This window comes from Apium graveolens, chromosome 5 (genome assembly GCF_009905375.1).
Source record: "Apium graveolens cultivar Ventura chromosome 5, ASM990537v1, whole genome shotgun sequence".
Classification (NCBI taxonomy): Eukaryota; Viridiplantae; Streptophyta; class Magnoliopsida; order Apiales; family Apiaceae; genus Apium; species Apium graveolens.
In genome coordinates this window covers 316,884,128-316,901,777 of record NC_133651.1, presented here as the reverse complement: position 1 = coordinate 316,901,777, position 17,650 = coordinate 316,884,128, and the positions used below count along the sequence as shown (strand labels likewise).

Here is a 17,650-nt window from a genome sequence, read left to right as displayed (position 1 = left end):
TACGCTACACAATATAGCATACTCAAGTAATATTTTGGACCGGAACGAAATGAAACGAGACTTCGGACCATATTTTATATATACTTTATGATCTTAAAAAGTTTAAAAAAGGAAAACAAAATCCTACATCGTGTAGCGTTTTAAATTATTATACGTTACACGATATTTTGGACCGGGCCGAAACCAGACTCAGACCATTTTACATATTTTGGTCTATTTCTGAAAAAAATTGTGGCCGAACAAAATTTAAATTTGACTCGGTTGAAGCACCGAAGATCATATTAACTAAAAAAATGCTAACGATTATCATCTCTCTCTCGATTATATCCCTTTTCATCGCAATCCTCTTCAAATTCATCACCGCCGATGGTACTTAAAATCTATATCTACACTCTTAGCTCACTCATCTAGTTTCAATTTACTCTCTCAACTCACTCATATAGTCATATTGTTTGATTTTGCAGGAGATTTCACTTTATTGTCGAAACGAAGCGTAAAGCGCGAAGAAATCGAGGATAAGGTTGTTCAATTGGACGCGTAGTTTGTTTATATTATACATAATCTACTGTTGTGTTGAATTGATTTGAAAATTTAGAATAGTTTGTGAGTTTGTTTAGTGTTTGAAGTGATAATCGCGAATTTCGATGTGGAAACAAATAATTTGTGTTATGTTTGGCGATGGTAGCTGTTTTTCAATAATTTACTGTTTTGCTGAAATTAGTGGAAAATTGAGGATAGCTTGCGAATTTGTTAAGTGTTTGAAGCGATAATCGCGATTTTCGATGCGGAAACAAATAATTTTTGTTCTGTTTAGTGATGGCAGCTGTTTTTAAATAATTTACTGTTTTATTGAATTTAATTGAAAATTGAGGATAGCTTGCGAATTGTCAAGTGTTTGAAGTGATAATCGCGATTTTTGATCCGAAAATAAACAATCCGTGTTTTGTTTAGCGATGATTGCTGTTTTTAATTAAGTTATTGTTGTATTGAATTGATTTGAAAAATTAGAGTAGTTTGAATTGTATGGGAATTTGTTAGGGTATTGAGGCGATAATCGAGATATTTGGTGCGAAAACAGACTACTTGTGTTTTGTTTAGTGATAGTATCATAGTAGCAATTTTTATGAGAATATTGAAAGACAGGATTTAACTGAAAATATAGATTACGAGCTCTAGATTTAGGTTCTTTTTGAGTTGTAGGTGCTTATGTAGATAATTTTGTTTCGACAGGTTGTTTGGATTACCGGAGCTAGCCGTGGGATAGGTATGACCGCAGGAGATGTTATTATTGAAATTTAGAGCTGTTTCATAAAATTATATCTCGAAAATAATGAAGTATTCTTTGGAATAATCTTCTTATGAACGTTTTCCTACCCGCTTGTACGTTTACAATTCAACTGACACTAACCAACACTAAACTTGATATTTCTATCTGAAAACCCTCATAATATATTTTTTTTTAATTTTTTTTTATGTAATATTTATTTTTCGGTGTATTTATATTTTTTGGTGCCTATGCTGGTATGTAGGTGAGATTTTAGCTAAACAACTTGCAAGTCTTGGTGCCAAGCTTATCATTTCTGCTCGAAGTGAGCCTGAATTGGAGCGAGTCAAGAAACAGCTGGTTGGTCTGCCCTCTTATCAATAGTTTTTTGAGTTTTCAACTCTCTTTTTTATTTTAATGGTCATTTCCTTAATTTATACTGTACGTTTCTTGCACATAGGAAAATATGCACCTCAACAGGTTATGATATTACCTTTGGACTTGACATCCGGGGAAGATGTTCTTAGGAAGGCTGTACAGGAAGCCGAGTCCTTTTTTGACGGCACGGGTGTTAATTACATGATCCATAATGCAGCATATGAACGCCCGGTAAGTCGGATATAATTTTTAAAGATAATATCACCTGCTTTGCTCTTAACAATTCTGTCTCTAGAATTAGAATGAAAATTAAGCTTGAGGAAAGGTACGGAAAAACTGAGTATTCAGGTTACTAGTGAACTTTTTGTACTTTGCTTTTAACAACCGTATCTAGAAATAGAAAGAAAAATTCAGGTTGAAAAAGGACAGAAAAAACTGAGTATTCATATTACTTGTGAACCTCTCGGAAAATGTTTAATATACATTCAGATTTGTTGTTGATGTATAATGTTTTCGTAGAACCTTAACTTTAAGGTTTTTAATAGTAAGAGTTGACGTAGGATGAGTGAAAGACATACTAAACTATGTTGTTTGAGTTTTTTGGTTTTGACTTGGGTTTAAAGTTATCTATTGAGCATGTAAACCAACGACTCAGAGTATAAAAATAGAACTGAAGGAAGATAATGAATAAATTAAAATAAAATAAAATATTAGATGGCCGTCAATATCCTTAGATTTCTACCACCTGGCAATATTGTACTCAAATCTTGCATCTATTTGATACATCATAGTATCATACATGAATTATGTCATTTACCTGCCACCTGCTTCCACCATGATCCTAAGTACTTGTGGTATCTACTATCTAGGCTTTCTCCTTTGATTATTTTTATGATCAGTACATGCTTTTAAGAGAATAATCAAGCATCCCCATTTGAACATTTGAGGTTGTTAAAGTTTCTTAATAAGAAATTCAACAAATACTATAATAGCAAGTCGTAATGTCTTATACCCATTTTCTCCTATATTGTCAGAATATGCTGCAGTTCATCAATCATAGAAATTGTTTTTTTTTTGTCTTTGAAAGTCACTTTTTGTCAAATTGAATAGGTTACCCCAGAAGCCACAAACGACACATGACAGAGTATTTCACTTAGCTATCAGTAGGTGTGCATGCAAAAAAAATAAAATTGTTTAAAATATCAGAATCTGGAAAAGTGCGGATTAAAATACGACAATCTAGTAGAGTGCCTGAAATGCCACATGCATCTTGATGCAAGGCAGGTAAAGAAGAAACCTGTCAATTGCACAAATGAGCAATGTGTGATCAGTTGTCCTTGAAGGTGATGCACAGTTCTCTAATGTGCTCTTATTTGGTTTTTACAGAGTGTTGTATTTTGGGCCAGCACCCTGTGTGAATTATATTTTGTGTCCTTAACTTTTGCTAGAAGAAGGATATTCATTTGCTTTTGCTGCATAAAAGAGAAACACAAGATAAAGCAATTGCTTGATGTATGTTAGAATGGAGTTTTAATTATATAATTTGGTAAAGATTCAAAATTTAAAAAGTAATTTTTCTTGTTACTGCAATTGGAAATGGAGGTAGACCAGTCACCAGTGGTTATTACTTATTACATACCTGAAAGCTTAGCCTCTTCAGTATCCAAAATTTTATAAGCTTTCTCGATAACATGCTATATCGTTGCTAACAAACTGGCTATGCCTTTGTTAATACCAAATAATATTGTCAAATGTCAACATATCTTTAGTTTTATTTTGTCCCGAATAGAATCGATATATTATGAAGGCGTCTGAATACATAAATTTGTGCTGTATTTGCAATTAGGTGACGAGAACTTTTAAATTGATAATTATGAGGTAAAAGCTGACTTCTTTACAATTAGTGAATTCCATAGAGTGTCGGATTGTTCAATCTATTTTGTGAATATATGACCCTCCCTAAATTTTCTTTTGCTGCAGAAATCATCCGCGGTGGATGTCCCCGAAGAAAGTCTCAAGGTATGATATGCCAGAAGTACATTGTACCACATTATAGTTGTAGATATTTGTTGACAAAAAATATTCACTATTCCGGGTTGGTTACAACTTAAATATTTATATATATATCCATTAATTCTAAGACTGACACTGAGACTGGATGCAGATCTAAATTCATTTTTAGATTTGAATAGCTTGTTTGCAGTTCTTTCCTTTATTGATTTATAGGATCATTGTGAATGGTTTGTGTTCTGTTTCGTACTTACTCTTACTTAAAAAAAAATATTTATATCCTTTACTTAACATAAAAATAATATTTTGTTTATATTCTGCCTTCACATAATTGACGTGATAGTCGGACTAAATTGTAACTTGGTTTAGCACAAAGACAAGCTATTGAACTTAATTACCAGATCGGATCATCATTTCCCTAGAATTTTGATTGGTATTTATATTTGAAGCAGTTTGTACGTATATATTTATTGATAGAATTACTTTTCTCTTGGGTCTTTGAGCCAGATGTTTTGTTAGAAATTAAAACTACCATTAAACGATATCACTTGATAAAGGTGATGCTCCAAATTTAATCTTGTATACTACTTTATCTCATGACTTTCCAGCTCAAATGTCTTAAAGTACTGATGTTACACTATTCTGCAAGTAGGCTGCATTTGAAGTTAATGTTTTGGGGCCGATTTGTCTTACGCGGCTGCTGGTACCGTTCATGCTGGAACGTGGGAGAGGGACACTTTGTTGTGGTATGTGGCAAAAATCTGTCCATAATTCTCGGCTGAAAGCTTTGCTCCTGGCTATTCTTAACTGCACGTTTGTTTTTAGTCATTTTCTGTTGGCAACATCAGAAGTCGATAAACTACTTTAGGCCGAGTTAACTGCAATTGCTTATTTATTACAACAAACATATAGAACCAGTCAATAAGTTCCTACTCTTATAGGTGGTCGGATCTTACCATATGTACTTGATAATATTTTACTTTTTATTAAGTGATTAATGATTGTTTCTGATTATCGGGTTTGTTCTAAAATTTCTTTTCTCATTAGATAATAAAATTTGTTCTGTGACTATTTCATAATTGTTTTACACCCAGTAAGAATCTTACGTTTTTATTTATTCTACATACAGATGAGCAGTGCTGCTGGGAAGTCTCCTGCACCTGGTCAAGCAGTATACTCTGCTACCAAGTATGCTCTAAATGGATACTTCCATACCTTGCGCTCAGAGGTATAGTGGTAAATATATTTGGATATCAAGATATTAATATCTACAATCCTTTTCGGTGCAAGGAACTTCGGATTAATGTTAAATTTTCATGAATAAGCTTAACCTAATCCCATAATATCCCTTGTATGAACAACAGTGTTGATTGGAATGAGCCCAACAGTTAGAGTAGTTATCACATAAATCAAAAAATCAAGTACTTTCTTCTGATTAGATTATTCTAGTTTACCATTAGTAAAACAGATTGACGTCTTTTAATATAAACATTTAATTTATAGTAGTCGTTAAATTTTTAATTGCATATGAGAAGATGGAAGTTTATTTTCGTAGTAAGATAGTATGTTGCTTAACCGTATTTGCACTTGGTATCTTGTTGTGCGCAAGTAGATATTCTTAAAGTCTTTAAACATGAGATGCTGCGGACAGTTAGTAAACAATTCCCACATGTATTTTTTTCCAAATTTTTGAGTGGAACCACACTGGTCGCCCTTACCCACCCCTAATACATTCCACTGAACTCCTTAAATTTCCTGGAATAGAATCTACAGGTTAAATTAGTCTGATCTTTTTTATACTTGCAGTCCTCGTCTACCTTTGATATTTATAGAGGCAGTAATATGTACAATTCATATACTAATATACCCACTGGGTGTATATTTTGACATTAACACACTAAGTTTTACATTCCTTGTGGGCACAAGGCACATTGAGAAAATTTTAGAAGTCTACAAATCAGCAGCAGCCTGATCCCTTGTTATTCCTTATAGGAACAAAATCAATGCCTTCTGGAACGGCCCCAACTGTTAGAGCAGTTATCTTAGTTATCAGAAAGTCATAGTTCCTTCTCCTTAGATTCTTCTATTTTGTATCATCTTAAGAGAAAAATATGTTTACTTTAAACAGAATCATGTAACTTGTAAAAGTTTGCTGTGAATCACTATAAGATGACAATAATTATATACAGTTAAATAAATATGAATATGTTTACTTTAAATAGAATCATGTAACTTGTAAAAGTTTGCTATTTATCACTGTAAGATGACAATAGTTATATACAGTTAAATAAATATGTTGTTCAGGATTGTTTGCAATTTATATCTTATATGTGTGTGCAAGTAAAAATAAGCTTCGTACCTGGCAATTCATATTGCGTCGTGTACTTTTGTGTTTCATGTACAAAATGATGAACACAAACATGATATTAAATGGGGCGTGTACTTTCGTGTTTCATGTTGTATTTTCGTGCCGTGTGCGTTTTTGTGTGACACAAATAAAATTAAGTATATTTTTAAAATATAAAAGTATAAAAAGTATATATTTATATTTATTTCCTTACAACGTACAATATTATAAAAAATATGCTTATTTATACAAATAAATGTATTAATATTTTAATAAACTGCTTAGCAAAAAAAACAATATAAATATACTTATTTCATGTACTTTCATGCAGTGTCGTGTACCCAAAGAGTAAACGCAAACACAGTGCTAAATTTGACCGTGCACTTCTGTGTTCGTGCACTTTCAATTTTGTGTCCTTAAAAGATGAACACATACACTAAATTATAAACTGCTGTACAAAATTGCCGGGTCTAAGTTAGAATATCTTAAATCATCCTTAGTCTGCAAACATGATATGCGGTGGACAGTTACAAAACATGTTGTGCATGTATATGCTTTCCAAGTTTTTGAGAGGAACCATGAAGGTTGCCCTTCCCCTACCTGAATAAATCTTACTCCCACTCAACATCTTATTATTACATAACTACTTTAGTCTCCTGTAAGAGAATCTTGAGGTTATAGTTTATACAAAGTCGAAATTTCATTAGAATCATCCTCTTTGCCAACCATTGATATATATTTTAGCAGTAATATATGAAGTTATATCCCTTTTTAGGTATCAGCATTTGTCTGCCTTTGCGCATGAGTTTATTTCGCATTAACTTGTTGAAAGCCATCTAATCATTACGTCAATGCAATGTGACATATAATTTTTTTGGTAGTCTGAAATACCCAGAACCCAAATGTAGAAGCATTTGTAGCTTTTAGGTTTGTAATTGGTGGTTTTATCTACGTGCATGTTTGTGTGTGTGTGTAGAGATCTCAACTAAAACTTTGCCCCTAAAGTTTTGACTGAACAATGATAGTTGTAATATACAATTTTCTGCAATGAGGTCTCCACATCCTTTGTTAGGAAAATTGTTGATCACTAGAACTTTGACAGCAGTTAGTCCACGATATTTAATAAACTAGTTTGATTATTTCTAGTGTTCAAAGATTACTCACTTTTAATTTAACTAATAGAACTTTTTCATGGCACAGAGATATCACCTCTTTATTTCATTTATACCTGGGTGGATGGAAATTTGACTATAACTAGTTCCACAGAAAGTAACGTCTTTAGAACTATCCAGGAAGAATCTCAATACATGTTTATGAAGACATTGCTATAAATTTACTATAATGATCTAAGATGTCTCTTCTTCTATACTATGATCTTTCCCTGCAGTTTTGTCGTAAAGGGATTGATGTTACTGTTGTTTGTCCTGGGCCGATCAAAACTTCAAGCGCTCCTTCAACAAGCAACTCTGAAGAAAAGGAGCCTGCAGAGGTACATTCTACCAACTCTAAATAAATTAAGGAGGAAATACTAAACTCATGCTTAGTGTAAATGAAGGGTACGGAAACCACTTATTAAAAAATTTACAATCCTAGAGTCATCCTAACCTCTGCATCTTTCCTAATCTGTTCATGATATAAGTAGGCTATAATGGAAATATTAACATGTTAATATTTGAAGTTCCTTTCTTCCCATTCGATACATTAGGTGAGTTATTTATGTGTACCATCAGGCTTGATGCTTTATAAATTTGGATAGACATCATTTACTACTGGATCTTTAGTGCCATCTACCCTTGTTGTCAATGATTTGATTCCAAAGGTTAGCCTATTTGTTATTCCTGTGCTTACTGTTAGAGTTAGTTTAACCCGACTAGATTTTTTTGGTAAACTTAAAAACCTCAATACTAGAAGTAGTTCACTTTTAAAAGATTTTTTTTGTGAACATTCTGAGAGCTACTTGCTAATGGTTTTTATATTTTTAAAAAAAGAAAACTGCGTGATGGAAACTTAAATCACACTGTAAGCTTGTTCGCGATATTCTGGTTTAAAATTTAAGTCCTCTCCTATTTATGAAGGAAGACTTGTAGATTTTCTGATCAAAAGAGGGAGAGGATACTCATAAACGGTTGTGCAATTGTGATGGTTCAGGATCCAGTATAAGGTTGTCTGAAAGAACTTTGGGTATGTTGTAGCCTTCGTGGTAGGAGGGTTGGGTGAAGTATATATAGGGTATTTTCTTATTTCATATTTTTATTATCCTTATCTCCTGAAGACTAAGTCTATCTGATATGAAACTTGGGATGGAGCGTTATCACACTTATTGCTTACACGTAAGTTGTCTGTGTGGGATAAAGTTCCTTACTCTCCAAGAAAATTTATAGGTCCTTAATGGACTATGATATAGATGCATTTACTGGGAAGTATTATAAAAGGAGGGGGAAGTCAACATAGTAATGGGAAGGTGATCAAATTAATAAACATAGTAATGTGAAGGAGATCAATTTAATAAAGGCAATAAATTACCAGGAGTATTAGCATCCAGACTTATTAGTTATTTCCTGTTTTGTTTATTCTATTTTCCAAATAATTATCCTATAATTTAGGATATGTGTTTCCTGTTTTACGCAACCTATATGTAGCCTATATAAAGGCCTTTAGAGAGGAATAAGAAATTAAGTTTTATTCTCTGGAAATTAAGTCTCAAAAAGGGGCTCTGTCAAGGAGGAGTCTTGCTGAGAACAATTCACCATAACTTCTCATAAGAATTCTCTCGTATCCACTAGATCCTACGCTCAGGCACATAACATCTTGGTATCACAGCCATCCGTCATGGGTGATGCGGAAAGTTTAGCGAGTAAACTGGATGTGTTTATGGAACAAATGGCTACCCGACAGCGTGCACTGGAAGAGCAGATGGCAGAGTTGTCAATATCGGTTAAAGGGAAAGGGAAATATGTTGATAAAGACAACGGGGGAGAGCAACACAGCAGAATTCATGGCAATAGAGGAAGTTCAGGTAATAGAAATCCGAATGATTCACAGTCAGGAGGTTTTATGGTACCTCGATACTCTAAGATGGAATTTCCTACGTATGATGGCATTGAAGATCCTTTGGGATGGCTAAAAAGATGTGAAATTTTTTTTATCAGCCAAAAGATTGCTGAAGAAGATAAGGTGGGACTACTTTCCTTCCACAAATTAGGTGAGGCACAACTTTGGTTTGATCAAATTGAACAGGAGGAGACATATATGAACTGGGAGAGATTTAAAGAATGTTGTCATGTGCGATTCGGGCCCCCTATGAGTAGTAATCCTCTTGGCGAGTTGGCCAATTTCAAACAAAGTGATCTGTTGAAGATTATCAACGCCAATTCCAGTCGTCGTTGGCCAGAACTTCAGATCTTAACCCGCGTCAACAAGTAAATCTTTTTACTGCTGGTTTAAAAGAGGACTTGAGAATTGATATTGAGTTACAGCAACCAGGGAATCTTGGTATCGCCATGAATATGGCTCGAGCATTAGAAAGGAAGCACTTAGTGTCACACGGAACCTTAACCTCGCGTGTCAATGGAAGCTGGTCCACTCCTAAATCCAACAATAATGAATCTATTTTCTCATCTAACAAGAATGCAAACACCAAAAGTGGGGAACAATTCCGGAAGCCTAATAGCAGTAGCAATCGAACGAACACTTCAACACCTTTTGTCAAGAGGCTAACGCGAGCAAAGATGGCGGAAAGAAGGGCTAAGGGACCGTGCTATAATTGTGATGAATCCTATAAACAAGGGCACAAATGCAAAAAGTTGTTCTGGATTGAGGTTCCCGATGATGATAGTGAATCAGAAGAAGACAAAGCTAGTGACCTTGAGATCTCTTTGAATGCCATCAGAGGAACACGAAATTCGCCTACTATGCAGCTATTGGCAGAAGTACGTGGTGTTACGGTTTCTGTGTTGGTCGATTCGGGAAGCACACATAAGTTTCTGCGTGAGGGCTTACTTCCAAGCATTGGGTCTAGAAATCTGGAAAAGACCAGGATTACAAGTTTGTGTGGCGAATGGAGAACGCGTACCAAGCATGGGAATTTGCAAGTCAGTATCTCTTCAAGTTTTGGATGACATCTTTCAAGCTGATTTTTATACCATTCCTTTAGAAGGGTTTGATGTGGTGCTGGGAGTAAAATGGTTATGCACCCTTGGACCAATTTTATGGGACTTTAGTTCTTTGACTATGAAATTTGTTCTTAACGGAAAGAAGGTCATGTGGCAGGGACAACCCCCTTTAGCGGAGGCACGGCTCAGTTTGATGCAAACACGGAATTCGAATATGACAATATTAGATAATTTATTGGCAGAATATGCTGACTTATTCCTAGAGCCTTCAAGTTTACCTCCAAGCCGCGAGAGTGATCACCGCATACATTTGTTACCCGGGAAAGGACCTATTGTTGTCCGGCCTTAAGATACCCTCATTTTTAAAAAGATGAAATTGAGAAACAATGTGAACAGATGCTAAAACAAGGAATTATCCAGCCAAGTAAATCTCCATTCTCCTCCCCGGTACTTTTAGTCAAGAAACAAGATGGCTCATGGCGTTTCTGTGTGGACTATCGTGAACTTAATGCCAACACTATTAAAGATAAATTTCCAATACCAACAGTGGATGAGTTGTTGGACGAACTTCATGGAGCGCAATATTTTACAAAGTTGGATTTAAGAGCAGGATTTCACCAAATCAGAATGGCGCCATCAGATAGGGAAAAGACAGCTTTTAGAACCCACCATGGGCACTTCGAGTTTCTGGTCATGCCATTTGGGGTTACCAACGGTCCTTCAACTTTTCAGAGTTTAGTGAACGAAGTTTTTCGACCTCATTTACGTAAGTTTGTCTTGGTTTTCTTTGATGACATTAATTTATAGCAAAACATGGGTTCAACATATGCAACATGTGAAATTAGTTTTTGAACTCTTGCGCTCTAATGTGTTGTTTTTAAAGAAATCTAAGTGTTCCTTTGGCGAGTCAAATGTAAATTATCTGGGACATATCATTCACGGAGAGGGAGTTGAAGTTGATACAACAAAAATCAAGGCCATCAAAGATTGGCCAACACCTCAATCAAATAAGGCTTTACGGGGTTTTCTAGGGCTGGCCGATTATTACAGGAAATTCATCAAAGATTACGGACTACTGGCTGCACCATTAACTAGTTTACTAAAGAAAAATTCTTTCAAGTGGAGTACTGAATCAAACACTGCTTTTAATCACTTAAAGACCTCTCTCTCAACAACCCCTGTTTTGAAGTTACCAGACTTCAAAGAGGAATTTGTGGTCGAATGTGACGCTTCTGGAAGCGGATTTGGGGCTGTATTGCAACAAACAGGTCATCCAGTAGCTTATTTCAGCCGCAAAATAGCTGACCGCCATCTGAAATTGGCTGCATACGAGCAAGAATTGATTGGATTGGCAAAAGCAATAGCTCATTGGAGACCCTATCTTTGATCTTTGGGGCAGACACTTCCTTGTTCGGACTGATCATTTCAGTCTTAAATATTTGTTAGAGCAGCGCATTACCACATCACCACAACAACATTGGATCAGCAAGCTAATGGGATTCGATTTTCGAGTGGAATTCAAGGCTGGAAAGTTAAATAAGGCTGCTGATGCCTTGTCTAGATGTGAGGAACACTCCCGGCTCATGGCAATTTCTCTTCCTCGAGTTGAAATCCTCAATGCAATTCGACAAGAAATATCTACCTCACAAGAATTACAACAATTGTAAAGACGCATTGTGCAAGGGGAGTTAGGGGCTGAATGGAATGTAAAGGATGGACTAATTTTCTTCAAGGGTAAAGTATATTTTTTACCCACCTCTTCGATTATCTCAACTCTGATTTCAGCTATTCATGATATGGCTCATGAAGGTGGACAAAAGACGATACAACGTATTAATCAGGATTTCTAGTGGAAGGGCATGAAACGTGTTGTTTTAGAGTATATACAAAATTGTGTGATTTGCCAGCACCACAAGTGGCAAAATCTACAACCTGCAAGATTACTTCAACCTCTTACAGTCCCGCAACAGGTATGGGCTGATATTTCCATGGACTTTGTGGAAGGATTACCTAAGGTTCGAGGTAAATCTGCCCTTATGGTGGTTGTTGACCGACTTTCCAAATATGCTCATTTTTTTCCGTTGGCTCATCCATTTACGGCTATATATGTTGCTACTACCTTCTTTGCAGAGGTGTTTCGCCTCCACGGACTACCCGAATCAATAGTCTCGGATCGTGATAAGGTTTTCCTAAGTTTGTTTTGGAAAGAGTTATTTCGTCTAAGTGGTTCTAAGCTAGCTTTTTCTACAACTTACCATCCTCAATCAGACGGTCAAACAGAGGTGGTTAATCGAACGATTGAAATGTACCTACGTTGTTTGACAAGTGATCGACCTCAACAATGGGTTGATTGGCTACCTTGGGCCGAGTATTGTTATAATACCTCTTATCACACTTCTTTGGGAACCGCTCCTTTTCAGCTCGTTTATGGCAGATTGCCTCCTCGATTACTTTCATATTCAGCTGGTTCTACACGAGTTGATGCAGTGGATAAAGTTCTGCTGGAGAGGGATGCAGTACTGAAGGCTGCTCGTGATAAGCTTTTACAAGCTCAACAACGAATGAAAAACACTTATGATTCTGGTCATCGGGAGTTGAGTTTTGCAGTTGGAGATTGGGTCTGGCTTCGCCTTCAACCATATCGTTAGTTAACAATAGCACGAAAAAAGTATCATAAACTCCTTCCAAAATATTTTGGCCCTTTTAAAATTACAGCCACCATAGGACCTGTGGCTTACAAACTTGAGCTTCCAGCTGGTAGTAGAATACACGATGTGTTCCATGTGTCTCTTCTCAAAGAGGACAAGGGTCCTCCTCCGGAAGTTGTGACTAATTTACCTCCTGTAGTTGATGGGAAAAGTTTGCCAACACCCCATACTGTTATCCGTAGCAGGCTTAATAGGGGCCAACGTGAGCTGCTAGTACATTGGACAGGTTGTTCCACCGAAGATGCAACATGGGAGCCATTTGAACACTTCCAAGCTGCCTACCCAGAATTTAAGCTTGAGGACAAGCTAAAAGACGTGATGAGGAGTGATGATATAGATGCATTTACTGGGAAGTATTATAAAAGGAGGGGGAAGTCAACATAGTAATGGGAAGGTGATCAAATTAATAAACCTAGTAATGGGAAGGAGATCAATTTAATAAAGGCAATAAATCACCAGGAGTATTAGCATCCAGACTTATTAGTTATTTCCTGTTTTGTTTTATTCTGTTTTCCAAATAATTATCCTATGATTTAGGATCTGTGTTTCCTGTTTTACGCAACCTATATGTAGCCTATATAAAGGCCTTTAGAGAGGAATAAGAAATTAAGTTTTATTCTCTGGAAATTAAGTCTCAAAAAGGGGCTCTGTCAAGGACGAGTCTTGCTGAGAACAATTCACCATAGCTTCACATAAGAATTCTCTCGTATCCAGACCTGTGACTAGATCCTACGCTCAGGCACATAACAGACTACATCAGAAATCCCACACAGCGGAATCTAGACCACCCCTTAGATCATTTGACAGTGAAGATTATTCTGAGAGCCTAGAGCTATGCCCATGTGGTCCCTGTTAGTACATGTCGCAGTCTCATCAACATTCCAAAGAATGTGAACTTGAATCGTCGATTTTGAAATTTACTGAATAAACTCTGGGTTGTTATTACTCAGATCCCCTAGTATAGCATATCTATCCCGTGTACAAGGGAGGACCACAAGTCAGTTCAAATTTCCTTTGTTTTTACTTTGTCATTTGTTTGGTGTTGAGCTAATTGTCCGAGTCAGTGATTGCGAAGGTAGATTGTGTTATTCTTATGTGTATTTATACTTTATATACAGATCTAGCTTACTGCATATTGGGAGTTACCACACATACTGCTTGATATAAAACAGAGATTTGATTTACTTCTGTTTTTTGTTGAATCTTTTTCACAGCTTGATAGATAACTTAATAAGACTAGTTTAACTAGTAATTTCTTGGGTGGTGATTATTTGACTGAGCTAATAAAGAACGCTGGAGTGATTCTAAGTTATAACTATTGAAAAATATAATGAAGTGGAATCTTAATGGATACTTTCATCTACAGCTATAAATATGCTGGATACGGGGGTTAGCTAATGTTGATGGATGATTCAGAATTTCAATTCATGTGTCCTATATGCTAAAACTTTGAATATAAATTTGAGACCGTCAAGTGAGCTAAAGAAATCGGTGAACTTATTTATTGTAAATCAATTAGTCATAATCTACTTCAAGGTAAATAATAAGAAAAACCGATACACTGGCTATCGGATCTGTATGTTATAATTTTATTGCTGCTGAATCATACAATGCATGCATAGTGTAGCACAATGTAATACTTTTTCACCATTTGCTGTTACATTATTGCAGTACACACTTCTTGTAAGTTGTAATTTTTCCAAGTGAAGGAATTCAGTTAACAGCTTTATCTTAGACAATGCAGCTGCAGAAGTTTTCTGTTATTAGCTTTTAACGATTCATTATAACATTTTTTCCAGAAGCGTGTTTCATCACAGAGGTGTGCTGAACTTACGATTATTGCAGCAAGCCATCATCTGAAGGAAGTCTGGATATCATATCAGGTCTATATGCGATTGTGGACTTTTTCTGCACCAACTGATTTTTCTCTTCATCAAATGTGATAGTGCTCTCACCATTTACTTACTATGACTAAGCTAAAAGTTTGTGATTCGTTCTGTGTTGAATTTAAGTCGGTGTTTATTTTAAAGTCTTTTGGGTTGAACCGTACAAATTCCGAAGTATAGGCAGAGAGTTTTCACCTCCACGCCCATTTATGCAAATCATGGTGGTTTATTTTTGCTTCAATTTTTTCTTGCAGCCTGTTCTTGCTGTAATGTACTTGGTTCAGTATATGCCGTCTATTGGCTTTTGGCTCATGGATAAGGTAATCTCTAATGCCACCTAATGTCAGGGTTTGGAATATTTTTATCATGCATGATTTTTGAATGGATCAAGTACATTTGAGTAATATTTGTGCATGTGCCTAGTAGAAAGCATGCCGAGTGCCAGCTCTTGGCTACTAAGTAATGACATATGATTGATAATTAAGATAGCATACATCATGTTGATCTTTCTGATATTAGCTATGCATTATATGTTGGCTGTTGAGTCGAGTATTTTTTTTCATAGATGTAGTTGTGTCGTACATTTAAAAACTAGCTGAGCATAAGTTTTGAGACATTAGTTGATCTATAATTGTACAATGAAAAAAATATAATAATATTATCAAGGGAGTACTGTAAAACTAATTTTACATGTGTGTGGGTTGGAGAACTTGTAGCCAGCATACATTGCGAATAATCTCACCAAAAAAAGAGTCCAAATGAATTATTGCTTTTGTTTCTCAATGTTAAGTAGTCGCTTGTAACTACAAACTACTAGTCTTATTCTTAAAAACTTAAATTTTTTTTGGAAGGGGATGGCTATCCCTGGGTCAAATACAATCTTGGTCCTCTACATGTTATGTGTAAATCCTGTACATCTTACTCGATATGCCGATGCTGTGCCAAATCCTCTACCTCCGTATGTAGTATTTTATTTAATTGAAGCTTAATCATACTTGGTCGGTTTACCCAGTAAATCTGTGCCCTTGTTCACGGTCCAAACATGATAAGTATGCTTTTAATGGCACCATAGGAAGACATTTAATTCTTTTATGTATTTTTTGTACCAAGTAATCCATGCACAGTAATTATCTTGCATGGTTAAAGTCAATTGCCATTCCTTTTCATTTACTTGTTTTACTACAAGGGAGTAGAAGGGGAAAAGGAACTATTTCGAAGTTTTAGGAAAAAACAGCATATTGGCTACAAAACTGTAAATTGCCTTAATGTAACCTATAAAGTCTGAAACCTTGCTTGTCTAAGCTTGGTATTTAAGTTCATTCTATTGTACAAAATTGAAAAAGTATAAAGGCAAAGTACTTTAATTTCCATTAATTCTTCGAAGAAACTTGATATTACTTCTAAGACACCTGCAGAAAATCAACCCGTGATAGCTAGATTTCCCCGGCCTTTCATAAATTTTTACTTTAAAAAGTTGAAAAGCTGGTCTTTTATTGATTTATTCTCTCTTGGTTTGGTCATTTTTGATGGCTACAGATCGGGGCACGGCGTGTAGAAGCAGCAACTCAGAAGGGGAACACATACTCGCTTGGTTTGCTCTCTTCAGTAAAAAGAGAGCATAGTCTCGTCTTCTGTCATATGTGAAGCTCATCTGTTACCTAAGTACGGGTTTCCTCCCAATTTTCTCCCTCATGCCCGTGCTAAAAAGTACTACTGGTAAGAATAACTTTTGTATTGCCATTCGGGATTCGGGAATGTAGCATAAGCCAAAATAATAGGAGGTGTATCCCATAATCACTTGGTATTTTCGACCTGCCTCTCCATGTACTGCAACATTACTGAATCAAAAAGTTGGATATGCCTCGTTGGTTCCATGTCTTCTTCTTGGGTAGTTGCATATTTATATTAAACGGGCATATATACAAGAATGTGAACATAAATATAGAGGATTAGCTAATTTTACTCTCCTTAAACAACTGAATAATTAATCTACATTAGGGAAATCGATTCTCTTTCATGAGGATTGCTTGCCACGACGGAACTAGGAATTTAAATAAGAAGGCTTGAGAAGTCACTAGCCAAATTTTGCCGGGAAGTAAAAAGATACTCCCTCCGTCCCTTTCAATTGTTTACATTTTTTCGAGAGTGTTCGAAACGTATTTTAAGGTGTATATTATGTATAGTTCTGTAATTTTTTTTTACAATTTTGTTTTTCTGAATGAAAATTAAAACATTTAACTTTTATTCAGAAAAAAAATTTGTAAAAATAAGTTACATAACTATACTTTTTATGCACCTTAAAATGCGTGTCAGACACTTTCTCAAGACCGAGGGAGTATTTAACAATTTGATCATACTTACGGTTGATCCTCGATGAAATAATAAATAATAAAGTAATAAGCTCGTTAAAATAATATTTTTCTCCGATCCCAATATAATGGACGCAATATATATTTAAGTCTGATAAAGTAATAAACTCGCTGAAGTAATTTTTTTTTATCCCAACCATATTAATTTAAAGAGGTTTAATATATTTGGTGATATCAAATAAAAGTTGAGTTTCATACATAAATGGACTATCATAGAATATTAATAAGTGTAACTAATAATTTTTTTAAAGTTACTGGACTTGAGCCTCGAGAAGCCATATGAGTTCATGAGTATATCATACATGAGTTCGCTACTTTTACGGGATATTGAGGTTTGGGATATTGAGGTTTCGAAGTTTCTAATATATGTTCCGACATTCAGACATGAGTCTTCTTACCAATAATTGGAAGAAGTTACAGCGTTGCATGATACTCCCTCTGTCCCAAAATAAGTGTCGCTTTGACTTTTGACACATTTTTTAAGATACTAAAAAAAGATATTTGCATATATTTTTTTTCAAATTTCTTTTCCTGAATTAAAATTTTACATTTATATTTTTATTTAGAAAATAAAAT

General features: G+C 35.3%; 1 protein-coding gene across 1 annotated transcript; it reads left to right on the top strand.

The window, feature by feature from the left end:
• Positions 1-218: 218 nt before the first annotated feature.
• Positions 219-16,579, top strand: LOC141659575 (uncharacterized). The gene is given in 13 exon segments (XM_074466508.1): positions 219-369; positions 465-520; positions 1,231-1,264; positions 1,530-1,628; positions 1,725-1,873; positions 3,623-3,661; positions 4,305-4,376; positions 4,378-4,398; positions 4,782-4,880; positions 7,387-7,488; positions 14,619-14,702; positions 14,960-15,025; positions 16,242-16,579. Coding segments are annotated over 13 exon segments (1,005 nt in total). The 5' UTR covers positions 219-293; the 3' UTR covers positions 16,350-16,579.
• Positions 16,580-17,650: the final 1,071 nt, after the last annotated feature.